Source organism: Neospora caninum, chromosome VIII (genome assembly GCF_000208865.1).
Source record: "Neospora caninum Liverpool complete genome, chromosome VIII".
Classification (NCBI taxonomy): Eukaryota; Apicomplexa; class Conoidasida; order Eucoccidiorida; family Sarcocystidae; genus Neospora; species Neospora caninum.
Genome location: NC_018395.1, coordinates 2,446,315 through 2,464,611, shown reverse-complemented (window position 1 = coordinate 2,464,611; position 18,297 = coordinate 2,446,315). Strand labels below are relative to the sequence as shown.

The following is an 18,297-nucleotide window of genomic DNA, read 5'->3' as shown; positions in this document are numbered from 1 at the left end:
TTTTAGAGAAGTCCCCAGCGCTTTTGCTGCACACCAATGACACAATTTAAGGTTGTGCGGGCAGTGGAAGGATCAATTGCTTCGTGTATCGGAAACACCATTACTCATCGTGCCGCGCGTAATTCGGGTGCGTATAAGGAACTCCATTTGTGGGTAGCTAAAGAGACGGGAGAAGTAGTGATCGTTTACGGTTGTGTTACGGGGTAAGAAGGCACACTTTCGGTAAGAGCTTCTGAGACGTGCGAATCCTGTTTTCCACACGTTGATCGCGGCAATCGATGTGGTCAACGAAGAGTGCACTGTGTAGCCGGTAATGTAACAACAATAGGTTGCTAGGTTGGTGCACCCCATGCAGCAACATGCTGGTGCACTGCCTGTATTTATTTTGCCGCCGTGAACTGCTTGCATTTATTTTCATATTTCCTTTGTTGATTTGGAATTGAATTGTTTTCGCTTCCCGTCGACGAGTGTGTATGACATGGTCTCGCGGGCAAGCTATCCAAGGCATGGCGGCAAGCGACCAGATGCGCGCTGCTGTTTTTGATCTTGTCACTTTTCGAGCTGTAGCACATATGAGCATATGCGTGCTTCGTAACTTGCGAACCAGTACACCCTCGCGTGGCCACAACTTACAGGTGCAAGCACAGGTGGCGGTCGTGGCGCAGAGGGCTTTACCTTACCAGATCCGTTGATCAGGAAATTGTACGTGTACTGTCAGCCGCAAAACAGGAAAGTTTTTTTTTCCACACAGTATTCGTTTGATGACAGATGACAGTACGCGTGCTGGAACCCGTGAACTAACGTGGTGCCTCAACATAATCGTTGAAGCTTTCCAGCAGGGTTCCAAGAAACACTCGCGATCAACGATGGCAAGCAATACTTTTTGTTTAGCCAAGTCGTACGGTATAGAAACCTGAATGTAATGGAACCTTTATGGAACGCCTACGGGCGCACAGGGACACAGCCTAATCCCCTATTCCCTCTTATGCTCCGTATTCAGAATCACCAGCTTCAGTATTACGGTCAGCTTCCGCAGTGATGGTTTTCGCTGAGTGGCGCGGGTATTCCGGAGTCATGGTAACTGTTGGAGCAGTATGTGGTCCTCGCGTGTCAGAGGGATATCGCTGTTGAGTAGTTGAATTCGAAGGGCCAGAAGAGTAGAGAGTGACCTGATCTGACCGAGCTGACGTATCTTTCAACACTTTTCGCACGCATAGGGCTGTCAGAGCTACCATTGTGAACAGACAGAAAATCCCGGCGATGATGGTAAACGTATGGAGAGAGTCAGTTGCTTGTTGGGCCTCCAAGCGCTTGTGTACGGAGGGGATCCTGCTGCAGTCGTCACAGTATCTGAAGCGTTTGGAGCCCTCTCTACGAGAGCATTCACGCCCATTTCCGCTTTTAGGCACTACAATTTTGTAAGTCTGAAAGTGGAAGCAATCACCGATAAATTCTCCATCTGGTCCGCGATCGAGCTTGAAGTCGTCCTCGTTGTCATGGTGAGTTGCATGGCCTTCCAAAGGCTCGCACACGGACCACGGGCCGTACTCTCCTTGGCAATCAACATCTGCAAGCAAAACGCACGGCACACTCGCTGGTGAAACGTTATCCTTCAGACCTGCCCATGTTCTTTCGGTGTTTGATATGTTAAGGGGTTTCCATTAGCTGGTTGCCTCAATCATCAGGAGTGGCTGTCAACACTCGGGAGATACCACTTGAAGCACGATCTATTAGTGCTGGGAACTGCGTTCGTCCGTGGCTAACCGAAATGCGATCGATGTACTTTGTAGCTGGAACCACAACCCAATCTATCTACTTTTGGCCAGCTGCCATCTCGGAACCTCCACCAAAAGGACACCGGTCTACGAGGACAGACCTGGGCCTCCCAGATTGCACGTTTTCTGCTACGTATTTGTCCACTGAGTAGTTGACACGGTCAGCACTCAGGTAGACATATCTGCTAAAGGAACCTGACAGAATACGGAGGAGAGCGGACATGGCACCATCGTCGTATTCGGAGGCCTTCGGTGACGGTCTGAAGTTCGGTGGCAGAGGCTGGGCTCGATATGTTGCGAAGGACCCCAATACTTCGTAACTCCGTAGGTACCTTGGGTGCCGTGTTCGTCAATCGTCTGAACATGATTCGCCTGAGTTCATTCTACTCACCTGGCTCCGCAAGAGCGAGCAAGACACCCGAACCAAGGCAGAAAACGGTTGCGGGGACGAAGACCTTCATGGTGTGAACCATAACAAACAGCCAACCAGACAGTTGCCCACGTGGTGGGAACCTGATACGGGCGAACGGATACCTGGCAACGAAAAAATACGGCAACAGTTTGCGGCCGTGTGCACACCTCAAGCCATCAACGAGTTTGTTCCAACTTCGTACGAAAGGAAGCTTGGTGCTTGGCAAAACGTAGTCCAACTGGAAAAAAGTGCCGTGAAAAACTTCAGTGGCCGATTTGGGACCGTCAACTGACTTGCGCAAGGCACACGCTAGGACGGCCTGGCACCTAGGCTGATGACTAACTGCGGCAAGATATCGCTACAACGGAAGACCAGATACAGAAAGACTCACCTATTTTCGTCTATCCGCTGTTATGCATCAATTGCACAATTGCTTAATCTAGGGGCGCGCAGCATTCCCAAGTCAGGCAGCCAAAAGTCTGTCAAGGGAGAACAGGATCGTGTTCTGCCGCTTTTTGCGTCTGTATAGGCTCGGAACCAGCACGCTGTAGACCCATGTTCAAATCCTGCAATTGTGCACCATGAATCGGAGTTTCCTCCACCCGAAAACAGCTTCAACTAAACGCCTGCCACGGCTACGAACCACCGCGAAAGTGATTGTTGGCAAGTCCCAACAGGTAGTTCCTCCTGTGTGTCCACAAATTTGTTCCAAAGGTTCGCACCACTGTCCAGGCCAGTTGCTCCCTATCCTTGGGTCATCCTACACGATGGCTCTTTTTTCAGCTCTTGGTGCCGTGATTCTTCTTGGTTTGACAAGTGTGTCATCCGCTCAAGACATTGATCTCGCCGACCTATTCGCGTCTGGCGGGTCCCCAACCGGTATGCTCTTCGAATTGCTTGGCGATGGGGACAACTACCGACTACGCGATGTTCTGCAGCAAATCCCTGGAGCGATGTTGACGCAGTCGGACGAGCTCAAGCAGAGCAGCGCTAGTGTTGCTGAGACTGCGGGCTTCGACTGTAATCTCACCGGCGTTGACCCCGCATGCTTCCTGGAGGAGTTTGCTGGTAAGGCTAGTGAAGCAATACACATTTGAAAGTGTCTAGCACAGCCTAGTTCCTTTACAAGCCAATATACCGCAAACAGAAGACATACCGGTCCTTTTTTCCCCACACATATCCTAATCAACTGCAGGATGAACCAAAATTTACATGCCCATTGCCCGTTCCTTTAGGCAGCGCACAACACCCTAACCGTTTCACCTGTCGCTGCGTCGGTGCGACACTGGGTTCTCTGGATTGGAAAACTGCTTTATCCAGAAATGTAGCTGTGTCACGAGCATCGTGGGCGGTGTTTCGGCTCTATATCTCTAGGGGCTAGGCCAACACTGCGAGCACTTGCCAATACAAACTTTTTTGTAGCCACAACTGTAGCATGATGCGGAGCTCGTAAGAATGCCTCCAAGGGGGCAGTGCACGTTTCCTCAAACAGCAAACAATTAACAGATAACAGAGCAGCGACCTCTTTGAGCCACAAGAACGGCCAAGTATATCAGATCGGAGAAGACATTGCTGGGATGACTTGTTCGTTCTGCCTGCCTGGTGTGCAGGTCGGCTTGGAGCTCCTTGGAAGACGAGTGAAATCGACGCCCAGAAAGCTGCGGATCTGGTGTCGCGCTTTCTTCAGCCTCATGGCCTCACGATGTCTGGAGCCGTAGCAGTATGCATTATTGCACCTGCCGCAATGCCCTTTTTGGTTGACACTGAGACTTCGGAGCTGTCCACGGCCAGCGTCATCAATGAGACAAAGGCGGCGTGCAGGAAATCAGTTTGAGCTCCCTTCTTTTGTGTTGGAGTCTGATTTATCTGGTTAGAAGGCACGGCCTTTTGCCATAAACATAAGGTTTTCTGTGTCTGAGGAGCACTAACTCCGTTAAATCAAGTTCGCAAATTCGTAGGGCCTCCGCTCAACCTCGCCGCACCCCTGTGTTCCCAAGGCCGTAACGACTTCCACGTGCGCCGACTGCAACAACCGCGCTGTTCTCTTTCTTCGGTAATCGAAACGTCTCCATGCTTCCTCGCACCCGACAATCTGAACAGTTTCCCGCTTGGTTATTTCTCCCTTTGGTGGTCAACGCGGCAGTGACGCGCTACCCGCAAACCCCCACGAACAAGCAAGACATTTGATAGTTTTAGCCTCTACCATCAGTTCAACCATGGCATATATATGGCCAATTCCGGGTGTCGCTACAGAAAGCCGAGACATGCGCCCTCACTTTTCTTTGAGTTGCTGCACACCTATCTCCAGAGATTGCAGTTCGAAACTTCTGGTAGTTGAGAGTAGCGACAATACTATATCCCATGATTCCGCAAGCTACAACGAGCAACAAATAGCTACCCTTACACATACGAGAATAAACAAGTTCAACGTGAAAACGCTGGGCAGCCATAGGAGATAATGAGAGGCAACTTAGGCAGGTCTACTAGCTAAAGTACTGGTACGAGTTCACACTGACATGAGACGGCAACAGCAATACAGTCGATTTGATGCGCACGAACTAGGTCGCCCTTTTCCTCTCGTGGCCTATATTTTACGGATACGAGGACGGATCCGCCCAGAAACAATGCTGTTGATCCTGAAGGAAATTTGACTTGAAGCAGGTACGCGGAAACGGTTGTGATACTGTGAATTTGAACAGTGCTTAGCCAAACCCTTGATCTTGCTTCTGAGCTATCTCAGGGTCGAGGCTGCCTTGTCGTGCGTTTGTGGAAAGTGCCGAGCTACTTGAATCAGGGCTATGCACGAAACGATGCACAAAGAGCGGAATGGAGATTATCAGTCTATGTACCCACTAATCGAGTGTCCAAAGGACCTCGCTAACTACAGGAAGCCAAGGTTTATCCTGAAGTACCAATACCTCCAGGCGACAGCTGGCGTCTGTAGGAGCCCTGCAGTAGTAGACGCTTCCTTCTACCATCCATAAGGGGAGACGAACATACGTACAAAACAGCGAAGATCTCTTGCTACATCTGCCTCAACCGCCTACGCGTCCTGCAGGTTTTTGGCACTGCCAGTCGTCACTTCCGCGAGCGGCGTCAATGGTTAGCGGCAGCTGCGTTATAGTAAAATCATCCAGACATTTGATCTTCCACCACGCAGAAAATTACCAGTTGTGGTCTTTTGTCCCCACTCTCTCCCTGTACAGCGTGGAACACGGTCACGGGGGTTTGCCGTGACTCCGCTCCGCATGGTACAGTTTCGAGACGCGGCACATTGAACGGCCGAACACTGGACAGGGCAGCTAGATATTCGTGAGACGGGTTCTAATTCCCTTTGACTGTCGGAAGAGACTCTCCATGTATAAGCACATCAGTCTCAACTTAGCCGATGCATAACCTGAAAATGTCGTTGAAAACTGCATACACAGCACACCAGAGGAATATACAACCCTCAGAATGCATGTGTGATTCACGACTCTTCTCACCACCCAACTGACAGCTACCTGCTCCTTTGCAAATCAGTTCTCAAACTGGAACAAGTCTGCTCTCAAGACGCTGTCCTCTCTGATATGAACTGCCCTCTGCCTCACCTGCATAGCCACCTCCGCCATTGGGAACCAAATTAAACGTCTGGCAGAATTTCATCGGAGGGTTGTCTTCAATTGCCAAATCACCTGCGACAACAAAACACACAAATTTACACTGGAGAAGTGCTCCAGCCTCGAAACGAAGAATCGTTCCACCCCAACTCTCCCTGTAGTTCACTGCACGGTTCATGTATATATATATATATATATATGTATATACATACTAAATGACAATGTTGCCCGTACAGAGAAATGCATTTTCACATACGTGAATATGTGCACGTCGGACTACGACAGCATATTCTCGTTTAACCTCTGCACGACTGTCGACGGACATACCCCTACGATATGGCAAGGCGTGGTTCCAAACTGCTTACCGGAAACAAGGACAACAATTCCATTGTTTGGAGTTGGTTGGCAGTCGCAGGTGACGACGTTGTGCTTCACGACAGCTGGAAGCTTTTGCAATTTCGCCAAAATCGCACCAACACCTTGGAATTGTTCGTTCTCGTACGTCATCATCGACTGCTCGGTATAGAGCTCCGCCAGTTTTTCCCTGGTACACACCGCACAGAGCAACACAGTGAAAAACGTGGGTGACTGGAACGTCAATGGAAGGACAGTTGCTTATAAATAGTGGATATAGGATCCAGCTGCAGGGTGCCTCCTGAGGAAAGGCAGATGCTGGCGCATATGTACGGTTGCATTCATGTCCCAATAACCAATCTTCTTGTTGCGCATGGTGGAACGCATGTCCAAATCAGGCTTAAACTGCAGCGGAACGAGTAGCAGGAGCGGCGATCTCCAGAATCGCCCGGCCATGTGCCTCAGCTGTCACAGAATTCGCAGGGGCGACTTCCTCTGCCATAAGGAGAGAAAGCAAGACATCCAAATGCAGTCCCCATGGACAGCGTGAATTCAAACGCTTTCCTTGTGGACTGCATTTGTCGGCAACTTGCCGTCTTCCATGTATCTCGCTATAGAAAACGACACCGTCTTACACGGAGATTCAATCCCAAACAAATGGCGTCGTCAAGGCATTTGAGGCTAGAGATAAAAAAAACCGAACACGCGCGTCCTTGCACAGGCACCGCGAGGTCAGAAAATACCCCTGGTAATATCGGGCCTGCCAGGATGCCGATTTCTCATTTGCATAGAGAACTGCGCTTCTGTGGTACGAAAGTGCCCCTGTCTCAGTACTGTGACGGCCCTTCCACAGAGGAAGAGAAAGGAGGCAAAAGCAATAAGCCGTGCTCGCCATGTAGCTGTTTATTGAGACCAACACAGAAAATGGGCACGGGCGAGAGTGATGGCGTCGGGTACGGACTGAGGCACCTCTTGAAAAAACGTCGCCGGTAAAGGCGGCATCTGCACCTTACAACAGATGCGTTTCACCGCTGAGCTGTTAGTACCGGATACAGCTTATTCACTCCAAATGTCACCAACCGTAAGCGAGCGTTCCAGAGGTCCCCAAAACGTTGACGGCAGCCGACACACACATGCACACACGGAAAATCGCTGTGAAAGAGGCCGCTCTACGTAATCTTCCAGCGGAAACTGTTGGGCGAACACTTTTCCCCTTGGCGTCATTCCCTAGCGGGTGAGTGATACAGTCTCGCTGCAAGGATAACGGGAGGGCCTTCGTACCGAGAAGACGTGTCAGAGATCTCGAGTTCCCCAGGCTTCTACGGAATAATCTAGTGTTCTCTTAACAGCCTTGCACTTCGTCACGAAGCCGGTACCTTCCTTTTGTGCTTTTCTCTTGCTCGGCACAAATCAAAGCAGGGGTAACAAACAATTGTGACTAGATGACCAAAAGTACCTCCTCCCTGGAGCGTACACACCTTCGCCAAAGTTACCATCACTTACCGCTGAGCCCCGAATGTGGCATAGTAGTGCTGAACAAATTGCTTGCCGATGGCGTCAAACTGGGGGTTCAGCTGCAACATGATGAATGAGCAGAGATCGCAAAGATTCCAACGATGCGGGGATCGAAATCACAAAAACGAAAAAAAAAACGGATACCGGGCTTCAAACGGCAATCTTTTAACTGTCGCCGGCTGCGGCAGGGTGAAATCGGTGGGGACAAGGAAAAAACGCCAATCGAGTTCTGAAAAATAAAAGAGAGATCCTCACAGTGCGCTCTGAAACCACGATCCACTTCTGGCTTCCCTGTGTCTCAGCTTTTTCAGATCTTCCTCATCCCCACCCCCCCGCCCCGACTTTTAAAATGGTCAGTGTGTGCTAGGAGACTCCGTGGCACACCGGAGACAGCGCACCCCCCACCTCCTTATAACCGTGTCTCGTGCGTTTTTACCAAAAGCAAAGTTAAAAAACTGTTCCATTAAATGAAGAGATTCTCTCTCAGTGTCACCTGCTGGGTTGGTCTTGCGAATCCACGGAATGAACTTGACACCGGCGACACGAAAACCCAGTAATTTTCCATGGGGCTGCCCTCCGTCAGATATCGAGTTATTCCACTCAAGTCGATTGTGTGAGTCCCCGATATTCCCCAGTCCGTTCGCGGCATTTTGCCATGTTTTGAGTTCCAGCTAGGGCTCGTTGCGAGGAGATTCGTGCATCAAACTCTCTTCGTGAAAGTAGGCTAGAAGCGGAGACCGGCTTCCATCCGACAGCCCCCGTCCGCGGAAGAGAAAGCCGTTTTTCTCATGAGACGCATGCCGAACACGCAATCCGTAATCAACAGCCCGCGGAAACAGTCGACGCAGGAAGGGGTAAACGCGTGAAAGAAGCTGTCCTTCCCAACCTTCTCACTCTCTACACGGGACTTTTTCCCGCGACGCGCTCCCCCGTCCGGCTCTGCGTGCTACGCGCGTTGTGCTCTCCACTCGAGAAATCCATCGCGCAGAGCGCGAGTGTTGTCGTTGATGGTTGCCCGATCTTCCACTCAGCACTAGCTCCAGGACCCGACGCGTTTCCTCACTAACAACGATGACAGCAATGGCTCAGACGCGAGAGGACACGCTGGAACCAGCGGCGGCCCCTTCGGGCACGGACACCCGCGTGACTGTTTCTTGTCACAGTGACGAGGAGAGTGTCGCTCTTAGGCTGGTCGACGAGCGGTTTCACCAACATCTAGCGGCGCTTCAACGGGGAGAAGTACAAGGACGCCGGGTTTTTCCCTCAGAGGAATGGTGTGTGTTCTGTCTCGCCACCCCACTCTCTCTCTCTTGCTCTGGAATGAAACTTGCGCACCGATACTTCCACACCGCGTTTCCCACAGCGTCTGCTCTGTCACTGCTGTGGCAACCGGGCAAAGTACCCCGTCGCCCTACATTTCCTTTTGGATTTCTGGAATCCACCGTTGGTTCGCACATGCTGACACATTGCCTGTTTTCTCGCCTGCATCGCATCCTGCGGTGTTTTGTGAATGGGTCCCAAATCCCTGCTCTCCATTTGTTCACCTCCCCCTCTCGTTTCCAGAAGCCTTGACATGCACATAGGAACGTGACGTGGTCATGCGTGGACAGTCTCTTGTTGGGGTTGACGTGCATATACACAGATTTCGATTCACGCATATCCAGCAAGTGCAACACACTCCGGACCTCCAAAACCGACAGTCGCTCTACGTGATAGGTCAATATTCACTGCTCTGAATGTGGTTTCTCCGTGAACATTGCTTCTACGTATAAGGACGAATCTCTTCCCTGCATGGACCGGTGTGACTCGGAAACTGTGGAAACGAATACAGAGCGAACGGCTGATCGAAGTTGCAAAATGCCGCGCGCAACATTAATCGGAGGTTGAAGCCATTGAAAACGTGCAATCAGACCCCGTATCTCTCTTTGGATTATCTCGGGGCTCGATGTTCTCAGGGGAGACATCCAAGCTCTTCGTGACGCTTTCCTCGAGAACGGGGAGCAGCTGGTCGATCTCAACCTTCTCGGCGACGTTTCAGTAAGATCCTGCGCGAAGGCGTTACAATGCCGTATTGTTCTCGACGATTTTGCATGCCGTCGCACGAAGCAGGCTGGCGTAGTGACTACCTTTTCCGTTTTTCTTTCCAATCGCGAAGTCGAAATTTCTGTCTGCACTGGATGCTCAGGAGCAGCAGCTTCTCGGACTGACTGGCAAGGTCTGTCGGTACCGCGGCCTCGTCCAACAGGTACGGTCCTAGGGTCCCACAGCTGAACGGAAGTAAATCCCCGTGGTTGCACGCAGTGTGACATTTTCCCTTTGCACGCTGCAAGGTGTTGCCGAAACATAACGAGGCGACGCTCGCCCAGCTCGACTCCGCAAAAGGACAGGCGGACAACGCTGTCGAGCACAGACTCAGGCTCGTTCGTCGACCGTGTCTGTGTCATCTCGTGTGCGCTCTTTTCTCAGCCGCTGAACACGGAGTTCTACGCAGGCGCAGTGCCGTGTCCACATTCATGCAAGAAGTCGCCCGGCCAAGTCGTTTGGCACACGAGCAAATACCGGTGAGTCACACAGGCTTCGCTCGCCATCTTTACGGTGTCTGCGCGTTTCGCCTGGAGCTCTTCCTACACGAGGACCTCGCCAGAGGCTGCTCAGTCCAGACACTGCACTCCGTATTGGTTTCGCTTCGCGCCGAAGAGTTGTTGTGTGCTACTGATTTTAACTTCGAGAGAGATAATTTCTGCTACTTCTCTCTTTTTCTTCGTGTTGTTGTCTGCGTTTCGTTATTCCCACCCATTTTTGGCGTGTGCCTTGCGTTCGCTGCTCGTGCGCCTGTGCTGCTCAGCGACACTCTTCGGTGCTGTTCTGCCCTGGGTACATCGGGTGAAGATGGGTTCCGCGGCAACGATTCACTGCCATCTTCCGAATTCTACAGCCTCTCTGCGGCGGCAAACTTTCCTAGTTCGGCCCTAGACTCTGACGAGCATCAAACTGGACTAGGGGGTGTCTTACCTGTACAGATCTGGAACCGCTGGCCATACCACTGTGTTTCCGTCCCTGGAGAGACAGCCTGGTGCAGGCGTCTAGCCCGACGAAGCACTCGTCCAGAGGCGAGAGAGGCAGAGAGCTTCACGCGCCCTGGAGACGAAGAACGGGTTGGCCGGTCCCCTGTTCCGGCGGCTCTGGACAACTGTACGCTTCTGCTGTACACAGCAGCAGGCGACGATGCTGGATCTGGAGAACGCTGCGCCGAAGGGATCGCAAGAGAGGACGGCTCTGCGCCAAACACATCGGGGGAGCCAGGGCTCTTACTGAACGATCTTATTGATGCGGTTGGCATTCTCTCGGTCCTTCCAGCCTCTGAGGGGGACTCCGCACAGGTTCACACCGTGGCCTGCGCCTCGTCGCCTTGCCTAGAAATCAGCGTCAAGCCTGAACCGCAGCAGGGGATACACTCTAGGTGTCTTTGCACCACCATAGAAGGCGCATCGACACAATCGGTCGCCTCCAAAGGCATGACTTTCCGTCTCCATGTGTTTGACTGGAAACGCGTCTGTTTTTTCAACCCCGTTATGGACCGCTGTCTCTTTCATTCTTCGCTCTCGCGGTCGGTGGTAGAGAAGGCCGTTAAGGTGCAAAACCTGAAGAACGAAGACGACGCGGGATGCCAGCTGGACTCATCAGACGCACCGGCTCTTCAGTCGCCTGAAGAATCGAAGGACACGTCGGTCCGCAGAGAAGCCCTCGTCGGCTTCCTCTCACAGTAAGCCAAACGCGTGCGCTACGAACGAAGAAGGCCCTCTTTCCTCTACCAGAACTGAAAAACTCTGAGTGTGCAGGGGAACGTTACGTACAGTTACGTTGCGCGGAAGTACATTGATGAGTCCGCTCGCAGCACATGCATTAGTTCGCGCACATCGCAGTTTGTGCCGCTTTGCTGGGCATTCTTTTTTTCACTTGGATAGAGCTGCTGGCGAGACGAGGCAGCAGGCGTTGCTTGTTTCTCGTTTAGGGTGCAGCAGCGCAAGCACACGAAAGCAAGAAGTGAATTATAGCATCGGCCAGCTCGGTCTGTTCACCTTTCATGATTCACTATATGGGGACGCTCTGATGCGCCAACCAGTTTGCATAGGTATCCCCAACGCGTAGGGATGAGGCGGGTGTTGCACTTGACTCGCTAGACAAGAGGCCTCGTAAATTTGATCCGCCAGTTTTCTTTACTGGCCGCCGGAGTACGTTGCCTAGGCAACCCGGTGTGTCGATGCATACCGTTTAGTGCTTGGCTCCCTCATCGGTACTTCCGATCTAATCCATCAGCTAATGCTTTCCCTCGACCATGACTGACGTTGAGTGCGTCTTGTTGCGCTCCAGAGGCCTGGGCGGCGACCGGCTGGCGGCCGAATACCTTTTGCTCGCCCTCTGTTGCCGGCGAATGACGTCCGCATCTTCGGCAGATGACGATGGCACTCCATTTTCGCGCCTACGCCTGAACTTCGTGTACAGGCCCTCTAGTCAGCAAGGCAAAGACCAGCAGCTGCTTCCCCTCGTGAACCAAAAGACGACGTCAGGGAACGGAGAACATTGCCCAACAGAAAACGTGCGGGGAAATGGTGGTGCGCGCAGTGGATGCAACTGTTCATTTTCTCACCAGAGTCGAACCTTGATGACGATCCTCGAGAGCCTTGTGCCACGATTGGTTGGGGTATCTGTACGCCCCAGGGCTTTGGCAACAAGCTCCATGACACCCAAACTCCTTCTCGATGACGCTTCAGAGGATACCCTGGGCCGACTTGGTAAGCCATATTCGGTACACCGCAGACTACTGCTGTAGCGTCCTGATAGCCCGTTTGCATCTCCGCCGTCTGTTACATGTGGACGTGTGTGTACTACAGCACGGGGAGCTTTACAATTGGCCCGAGGAACTATCCTGCTGATTGACGAGCCGGAGGTAGTGTCAAAGAGAACGCTTGACGATGCGTGCCGTCGCATCGTCGAGGCCGACGCCAGATCTGAGCAGTGCAAGGCGCCTTCCTCGTGCGTGAAACGTGAAAGCGGCGCGTTGCACGACGAGTGTGAATATGGGTCCTCCAGCCAGCCAGGCACTGGGCCTAGCTTGACAGAAGCAAAGAACGAGAATGAAGAGAAGGAAAGGAAGAAGCAACAAGCGAAAAAGCTCGAGGAGCTGAACCAAAAAGCAGCAGAGAACCTCCGAGCCCTCGAAACTCTGGTGGCTGACGGGCACGTGTCGTACGATTTCATCTTCTCCAAGCAACGCGTTGCGACGGACACCATTAACATCTGCATGACCTCTTCCCTGGCGTCGTCGTCTGTCTTCGCGCCCCACCTTCTACCGGTGCCAGTAGAAATCACGAACTCAAATAGTATGGGGCCTCAGAATACTCATCGAGCTTCTGATTGCTGTGGAGGCGGCTCAGAAGCTGGAGCCGGGTTCAACGACGCAACGGAAATAACATCAGCGGGTGCTGATGGTACAGAGGGGCTAAGCCACGGCGAAATGAGCTACTGGAGGGCCCTGGTTGGTGCCGCAAGCAGACGAGAACAGGGGGTCGATATTGCGGAAGAGACCCGGCAAATGATGATAGAGGACTGGGTACGCATCCGGCAAGAGGATCGAAGTGTCAAAAGTAAGTAGGAGCCCTAGTTGGGCATATTCACGGTTCTGCGCCGCGCGCTGGTATCGTGCGAAGATGCAACTCGTCTAGCGTTAGCTCGTTTCTTCGGATGTACGGTGCTTCGCCAATGCACGCAGAAAGGGGAAGATGCAAGTCAGGTCGCAGCGAGCGGGTGCGTCGCGTTTATTGACAGACTCAGGTGTATTTGAGGTGGTTGCAGCGCCCCTTGTAACTCCGAAGCAAACACGAAAGCCGTTGTCGACTGTCGTCGCGCCGTCCATCAACGATTTGTGTTCCGGGTGACTCCTCCGGTGACACTCTACGTGCGAGTAGGGCGGCTTCCTGTTCAGTTCGTGCGTCTGATTTCAATTTGGTTTGCTCTCTCTTGGCTTTCGCAGGCGATGATTTCACTGTTTGGCTGGTACTCGCGGACTCCATGTCGGCATCGTTTGGAGAGGGATGCTCCCCGCTTCATCACAGCTCACGCTCAGACGATGCAGTCGAGAAATGCCGCCGCGGACCTGGGCAGTTGTCCCCAGAACATTGGAAACGTGTTATGGATCTCGAGCGACAGAGGCGTGCCCGACTGGCGGCCCCAAAAATTTCTGGGTGACGGGTGGAATGTAGAATCCGTTGGGTTACCTGTCAGTGAACGTTTCCGATGTCAGCGACCAGAGGCCGCTCTCGCCCTTCGTTTTGTGCGGGTTGCCTAGAGTCTGCCGGTGTTATCTTTTCAGTGGCGTGCTTAGGGAATTGCAGGCCTTCATAGGCATCTATCACAACTGAGTCCTGTCACGGAATATAGCAGTACCTTGAACGCCTTCAATGATTTTGATGGGAGATACAGGACACTATGTTTATCTGGAGCCCACGGCTCACCCGTGGCGTTTTCCGGCGAGCGTATGTTGTGGAGGATTTGCTAGTCGTCGGAACAGCTACGAATACATCCACACCCCATGCGGTTTATCTGCCCCCTCGCATGGTTGTAACAGGCTGGAAGAGCCTCTGCATTGTTTCACCAACGCGCCTGTTACAGGCTCTATTTCAGATCGTGAAACGGAGCCAGACGTGCCATACAGGCAGTCTGATTTTCGACGGTATTCTGCTAGATGTGGCAGATCCTTTTGAAGCCGCATCTCATGTGACCTGCTTCTGTGAGACGGTACATTCAATGGCCGAACTGATGCTACTGAATTGCTACTTAATCCCGCCAGGTATTCCATGTTCTGCGGCCGTCGATAACCTGAAGTAAAGAAGTTTAAGGTTGCAGGATTAAGCTCGAAAAACCACTTGCACGCCGGTGAACCAGCCTTGAACGGCGTGACGGATGCGAAATAGTGGCGAACCCGGTAGTGCGTCGCCGCTTCATTTGCTTAGAAAAAGTGCCACAGGATAAGCAGCTGTTTCTGGCGGCCTCAGGGACAAGTCCTGCGACGCGTTTATTTCCGAATAAAAGCCCATCCTAGTGTTTGCCCTGTTATACACGACTCCGAGTTCATCTGGTGGGATATGGGAGATAGTGCGTTTTAATTGGAACAGCTGGTTTGTCATTCTGAAATTGAGAGCTAACAATGCGCTAAAACGTGAGTCAGTCAATTCTTTCTCCTCCCCCCTTTTGTTTACCCGCAGAAGGAGACCATGTGAAACGACGTATTCGGGGGACTCAGGCAAATGATAGCAGCTGACCAGACGACATCAGGAAGTACTGATCAGATGTAAAATCAACTAGTGAAGGCATCCGGAAAGCTTTAGACGTATCACCGTCTGGGGAAGCTGCAAGTGTAGCAGACACTGACGGATACGGTTTTCCATGTGGCGAAGAATTCCACAATCTGTACACTGAAAACCGCACAGCAAAGTTGAGGTTTGAGGTCCCAAGGGAGACAGTAATCGGGCGAGTGGAGATATGTCACTGATTACTCTGCGTTGTACCAAACATACAGTCATGTAGGGTAAGGTCTTTGACATCTTCTATTACAAGGGAAACTCGTTCCCATGAATATAATGAACCATCCATATTCCTGTCAAGATTCGCAAGCGCATTCGTCTACAACCCCGTGTTAACGCTCGCAGCCACAATTGGAGCTATGGTCGTGAGGGCTGGCGTACGACAAAAAAATCTCGAAAGTGTTGACAGTCGGTCACGCGGGGGTTCGCCTTTTTCGCCCTTACTTCGTGCCAATACAGACCGGTAGAGCAGGAGGCCCAGTCGGTTTTATATCGCGCATTGCTTGCCAGGGGGCAAAACAGCAGCCGTCTGTGGGATTCCGGTGTTGGGGTAACCTCACGTTTTGGTGCCCCAAATGTTTGCTCCTGTAGCTTTCGCGTTAAGTTGTAGCCACTTCAGTTGGCGTACACGTGCGCTTCTTTTCGGCGAAGGTGATTAGTGGGGACGACCACTACAATAGTCTCACGGGACGGAAAGGTGAGTTGGCTTTTACTAACCCTATGGGAGTCGTACGGCAGCCGTGCAGAGCACGGGGCCCCTCAGCCCACAGAAAGAAAACGTGTCCGAACGGAAAAATTGCTCAGTGCTGTAGGACGTCAAGTAGCTTGTGAGGACCTCTAGAATCGTGTGTAGTTGTACCCGTTGCAGCCGTTTCCGAACTTCGAACGATAAGGCGGCCGACCCCACTGTCTCACTAATTAGAGCCCTCGCACGTGTCCACCGTCCTTCTCCAGTTCACCGCATTGGCAGTTGCAAGAGGAGGTGGCACCATTTGGCATAAAGCAGTCATACCCGTGGCCCGTCCTAAGAGAATAAATTGCGGCGTTGCCTGACGCAAATCTGCCTGTTTTTGGACGAGCGAATGTTGGATATCTTCTGAGCTTACGCTGGCTACAGTCCATTTCAACTCTGGTGGCGATCGCTGCAAGGATCTGACGATGAGCTTGTCCACAGCCCAGAGTTTTCGAGTTGGCCACAACCATCAGTGAATCATTGAATCAGGATCATGGCGAGTGTGAGCTCTCTTTTGTCATTGGAAGGAGCAGAAAGTTACCTTCGCCAAGCGACACCACAAGGCCATAGTGTGCTGGAACATGTTGCGGAAGTTTTGTCGACCCTTCTAGCCCAGCGGCCGCCAGACCCATACGATGCATTTGAACTTGTCTCCGAGTATGTAAAGAAACAGCGAGATATTAAACACCAAGCGGTAGAGCAACCACAAACCACTGATGAGGAACCGAGGCTCGCCGATGTACAGGCGAAGTGGCTGAAGCTAACAAGAAAAAGCCTGAAGCTAGCAGCTCCACAAGAAGATGGTGGCGACAAGGGCTTCGCGTATGCTCCAGATTTCATGCTAGAGAATCGCTTACTCGGCTGGGCGGGATACGGTTTTTCTGAAAGAGAGGCATTCCGAATCTCGTGTTCCCTGAAGCGTCTGGCTGCTGACACACCAGGGCTTCTAAGTATTCGTTTCTGGGGAAAGATTTTGGGGATTCAGAACGACTATTGGATTGCCGAAGGGCAACTGGAGGGGGAGGAGGCTGTACGAGAAGCAGGCGAAGGTGACGATGAGGAACCAGATCCCCGAGGACTTGGAGCCAACAAATATACGTACTGGGTTCTACGAGAGCCGGAGGGAAGCGGCGAATGGGAGGCGCTGCCTGATTTGCTCCCTTCTCATATCAGGACAGCTCGGCGGCTCAAAAAGCTGTTCACGGGTGATCTGGATCACCCGGTTATCACCTTCCCTTGGTTCTCGGGGAAGGAACGACATTTACTTCGAGCGACAATTGCTCAAATCAATGCAGAAACTCTTATCTGTCCAGCGGGGCTCTGGCGGCCGAAAGAAGAGGAGCCAACACAAGTCGAGGAGGACCCGGAATTCGAGTACCCATCTGCACGAGAATTGCTATCCTTGGACGCGTGGACTCATGCACGTGAGTATATAAACGAGGCAGGACTAACGGCTTTTCCCGAAGTAGACGAGGAGGCTGATGAGGAACGCTATGCGAAAATCCAGGCCCAAATGGAACGAGATCCAATTCTTGAGACAACGCGACCAATTGTTGACGATCCTGCATTACCAGGGGGACAGTTGCCGTGGACGTGCAAGCTGGCAGGAGATTGCGCTAGCTACGGGCCAGATGGAATCTCCTATGCAGTTGTTGTGATAAAGAACCTTCGTTGGCCTGGTGCTGTAACCGTTTATCAGAACAAGAAGCTCACGAGCGTGTATATTGGTTACGGTATCCAGGCTGGCCTAAATCCGTTTTTCCCTGTTGCTCCGGAAGATGTGCAAGACGATCCCGAAGATCTTGAGGAGCAACCTGAGCCACAGCCGCAGGATGACGAGCTTTCCGATGGAGCGAGTCAAGAAAACGATGAAGAGAATGGAGAAGCCGAGGAAGATGGGGAAGAGAACTAACTGTCAACGACTGAAAGTGTCACGTCTTCCCCTGTCTGCAACATCGTGACACTTAATGTGTAAACTGCGCAGTGAACGATTCCTGCATAACAAGCGCCAGCTCCTCAACGGGAGCAGGTGATGTAAAAACGAAGCGGAAGTACAGCGCTTCAAAGAGACAGTGGCGGAGACAGGGCAGTCATTTCGCGCTGGGGAAACACAGTTCAGCTGCCGCTATGCTTGCAATCGCAACGCTGATAGGCAACTGCGTGAGTGAACCTCTCGCGCAGTCGAATCGCCATACGGGTCATCCGACGGCCACTAGCCGGGGCACTGGCGCTAGGAGTCATACAAACCGCTGCAACATCACTTTGTATATGTTTGTATGACGAGAGGTTGGGGCCTCGGTCAACACCCCTCCGTCGCCATGTGAAAGACGCATGCTTCCTTGCGATACCGTCAACCCGACGATCTCAGGCGCGAATCATACACCAATACGGGTAACCGGATGTAGTTGTGACGGCAGATCTACACTTATCAGGACCACTCTCCAACCCAAAGACGTAAGATTCTTATAACGTTCAGCCATGAGAGATGTCGCATCCCCAAATCACTCACGTGCCAGGGGGTAGCACCATACTGCTGGAGACAATGATG

The 18,297-nt window shown here is 52.1% G+C and overlaps 5 protein-coding genes across 5 annotated transcripts; 3 read left to right on the top strand and 2 right to left on the bottom strand.

Annotated features, from left to right (window-relative positions):
• Positions 1-983: 983 nt before the first annotated feature.
• NCLIV_033160 (conserved hypothetical protein) lies at positions 984-2,236 on the bottom strand (the record flags this gene model as incomplete). The annotated part of the gene is made up of 2 exons (XM_003883511.1): positions 984-1,567; positions 2,167-2,236. The coding sequence occupies 2 exons, from the start codon at positions 2,234-2,236 to the stop codon at positions 984-986; spliced, it is 654 nt and encodes a 217-aa protein (XP_003883560.1).
• Positions 2,237-2,954: 718 nt separating this feature from the next.
• Positions 2,955-4,021, top strand: NCLIV_033150 (conserved hypothetical protein; the record flags this gene model as incomplete). Its single annotated transcript, XM_003883510.1, has 2 exons — positions 2,955-3,255; positions 3,798-4,021. The coding sequence occupies 2 exons, from the start codon at positions 2,955-2,957 to the stop codon at positions 4,019-4,021; spliced, it is 525 nt and encodes a 174-aa protein (XP_003883559.1).
• A 1,547-nt stretch (positions 4,022-5,568) lies between these two features.
• NCLIV_033140 (hypothetical protein) lies at positions 5,569-7,723 on the bottom strand (the record flags this gene model as incomplete). The annotated part of the gene is made up of 4 exons (XM_003883509.1): positions 5,569-5,603; positions 5,778-5,861; positions 6,152-6,330; positions 7,644-7,723. 4 exons carry the CDS (start codon positions 7,721-7,723, stop codon positions 5,569-5,571), a joined length of 378 nt encoding a protein of 125 aa, XP_003883558.1.
• A 1,003-nt stretch (positions 7,724-8,726) lies between these two features.
• On the top strand, positions 8,727-13,901 carry NCLIV_033130 (conserved hypothetical protein; the record flags this gene model as incomplete). Its single annotated transcript, XM_003883508.1, has 8 exons — positions 8,727-8,929; positions 9,611-9,692; positions 9,841-9,900; positions 10,122-10,216; positions 10,501-11,418; positions 12,159-12,448; positions 12,548-13,300; positions 13,687-13,901. 8 exons carry the CDS (start codon positions 8,727-8,729, stop codon positions 13,899-13,901), a joined length of 2,616 nt encoding a protein of 871 aa, XP_003883557.1.
• Positions 13,902-16,242: 2,341 nt separating this feature from the next.
• Positions 16,243-17,661, top strand: NCLIV_033120 (GM16080, related; the record flags this gene model as incomplete). The annotated part of the gene is made up of 1 exon (XM_003883507.1): positions 16,243-17,661. One exon carries the CDS (start codon positions 16,243-16,245, stop codon positions 17,659-17,661), a length of 1,419 nt encoding a protein of 472 aa, XP_003883556.1.
• Between the last annotated feature and the right edge of the window lie 636 nt (positions 17,662-18,297).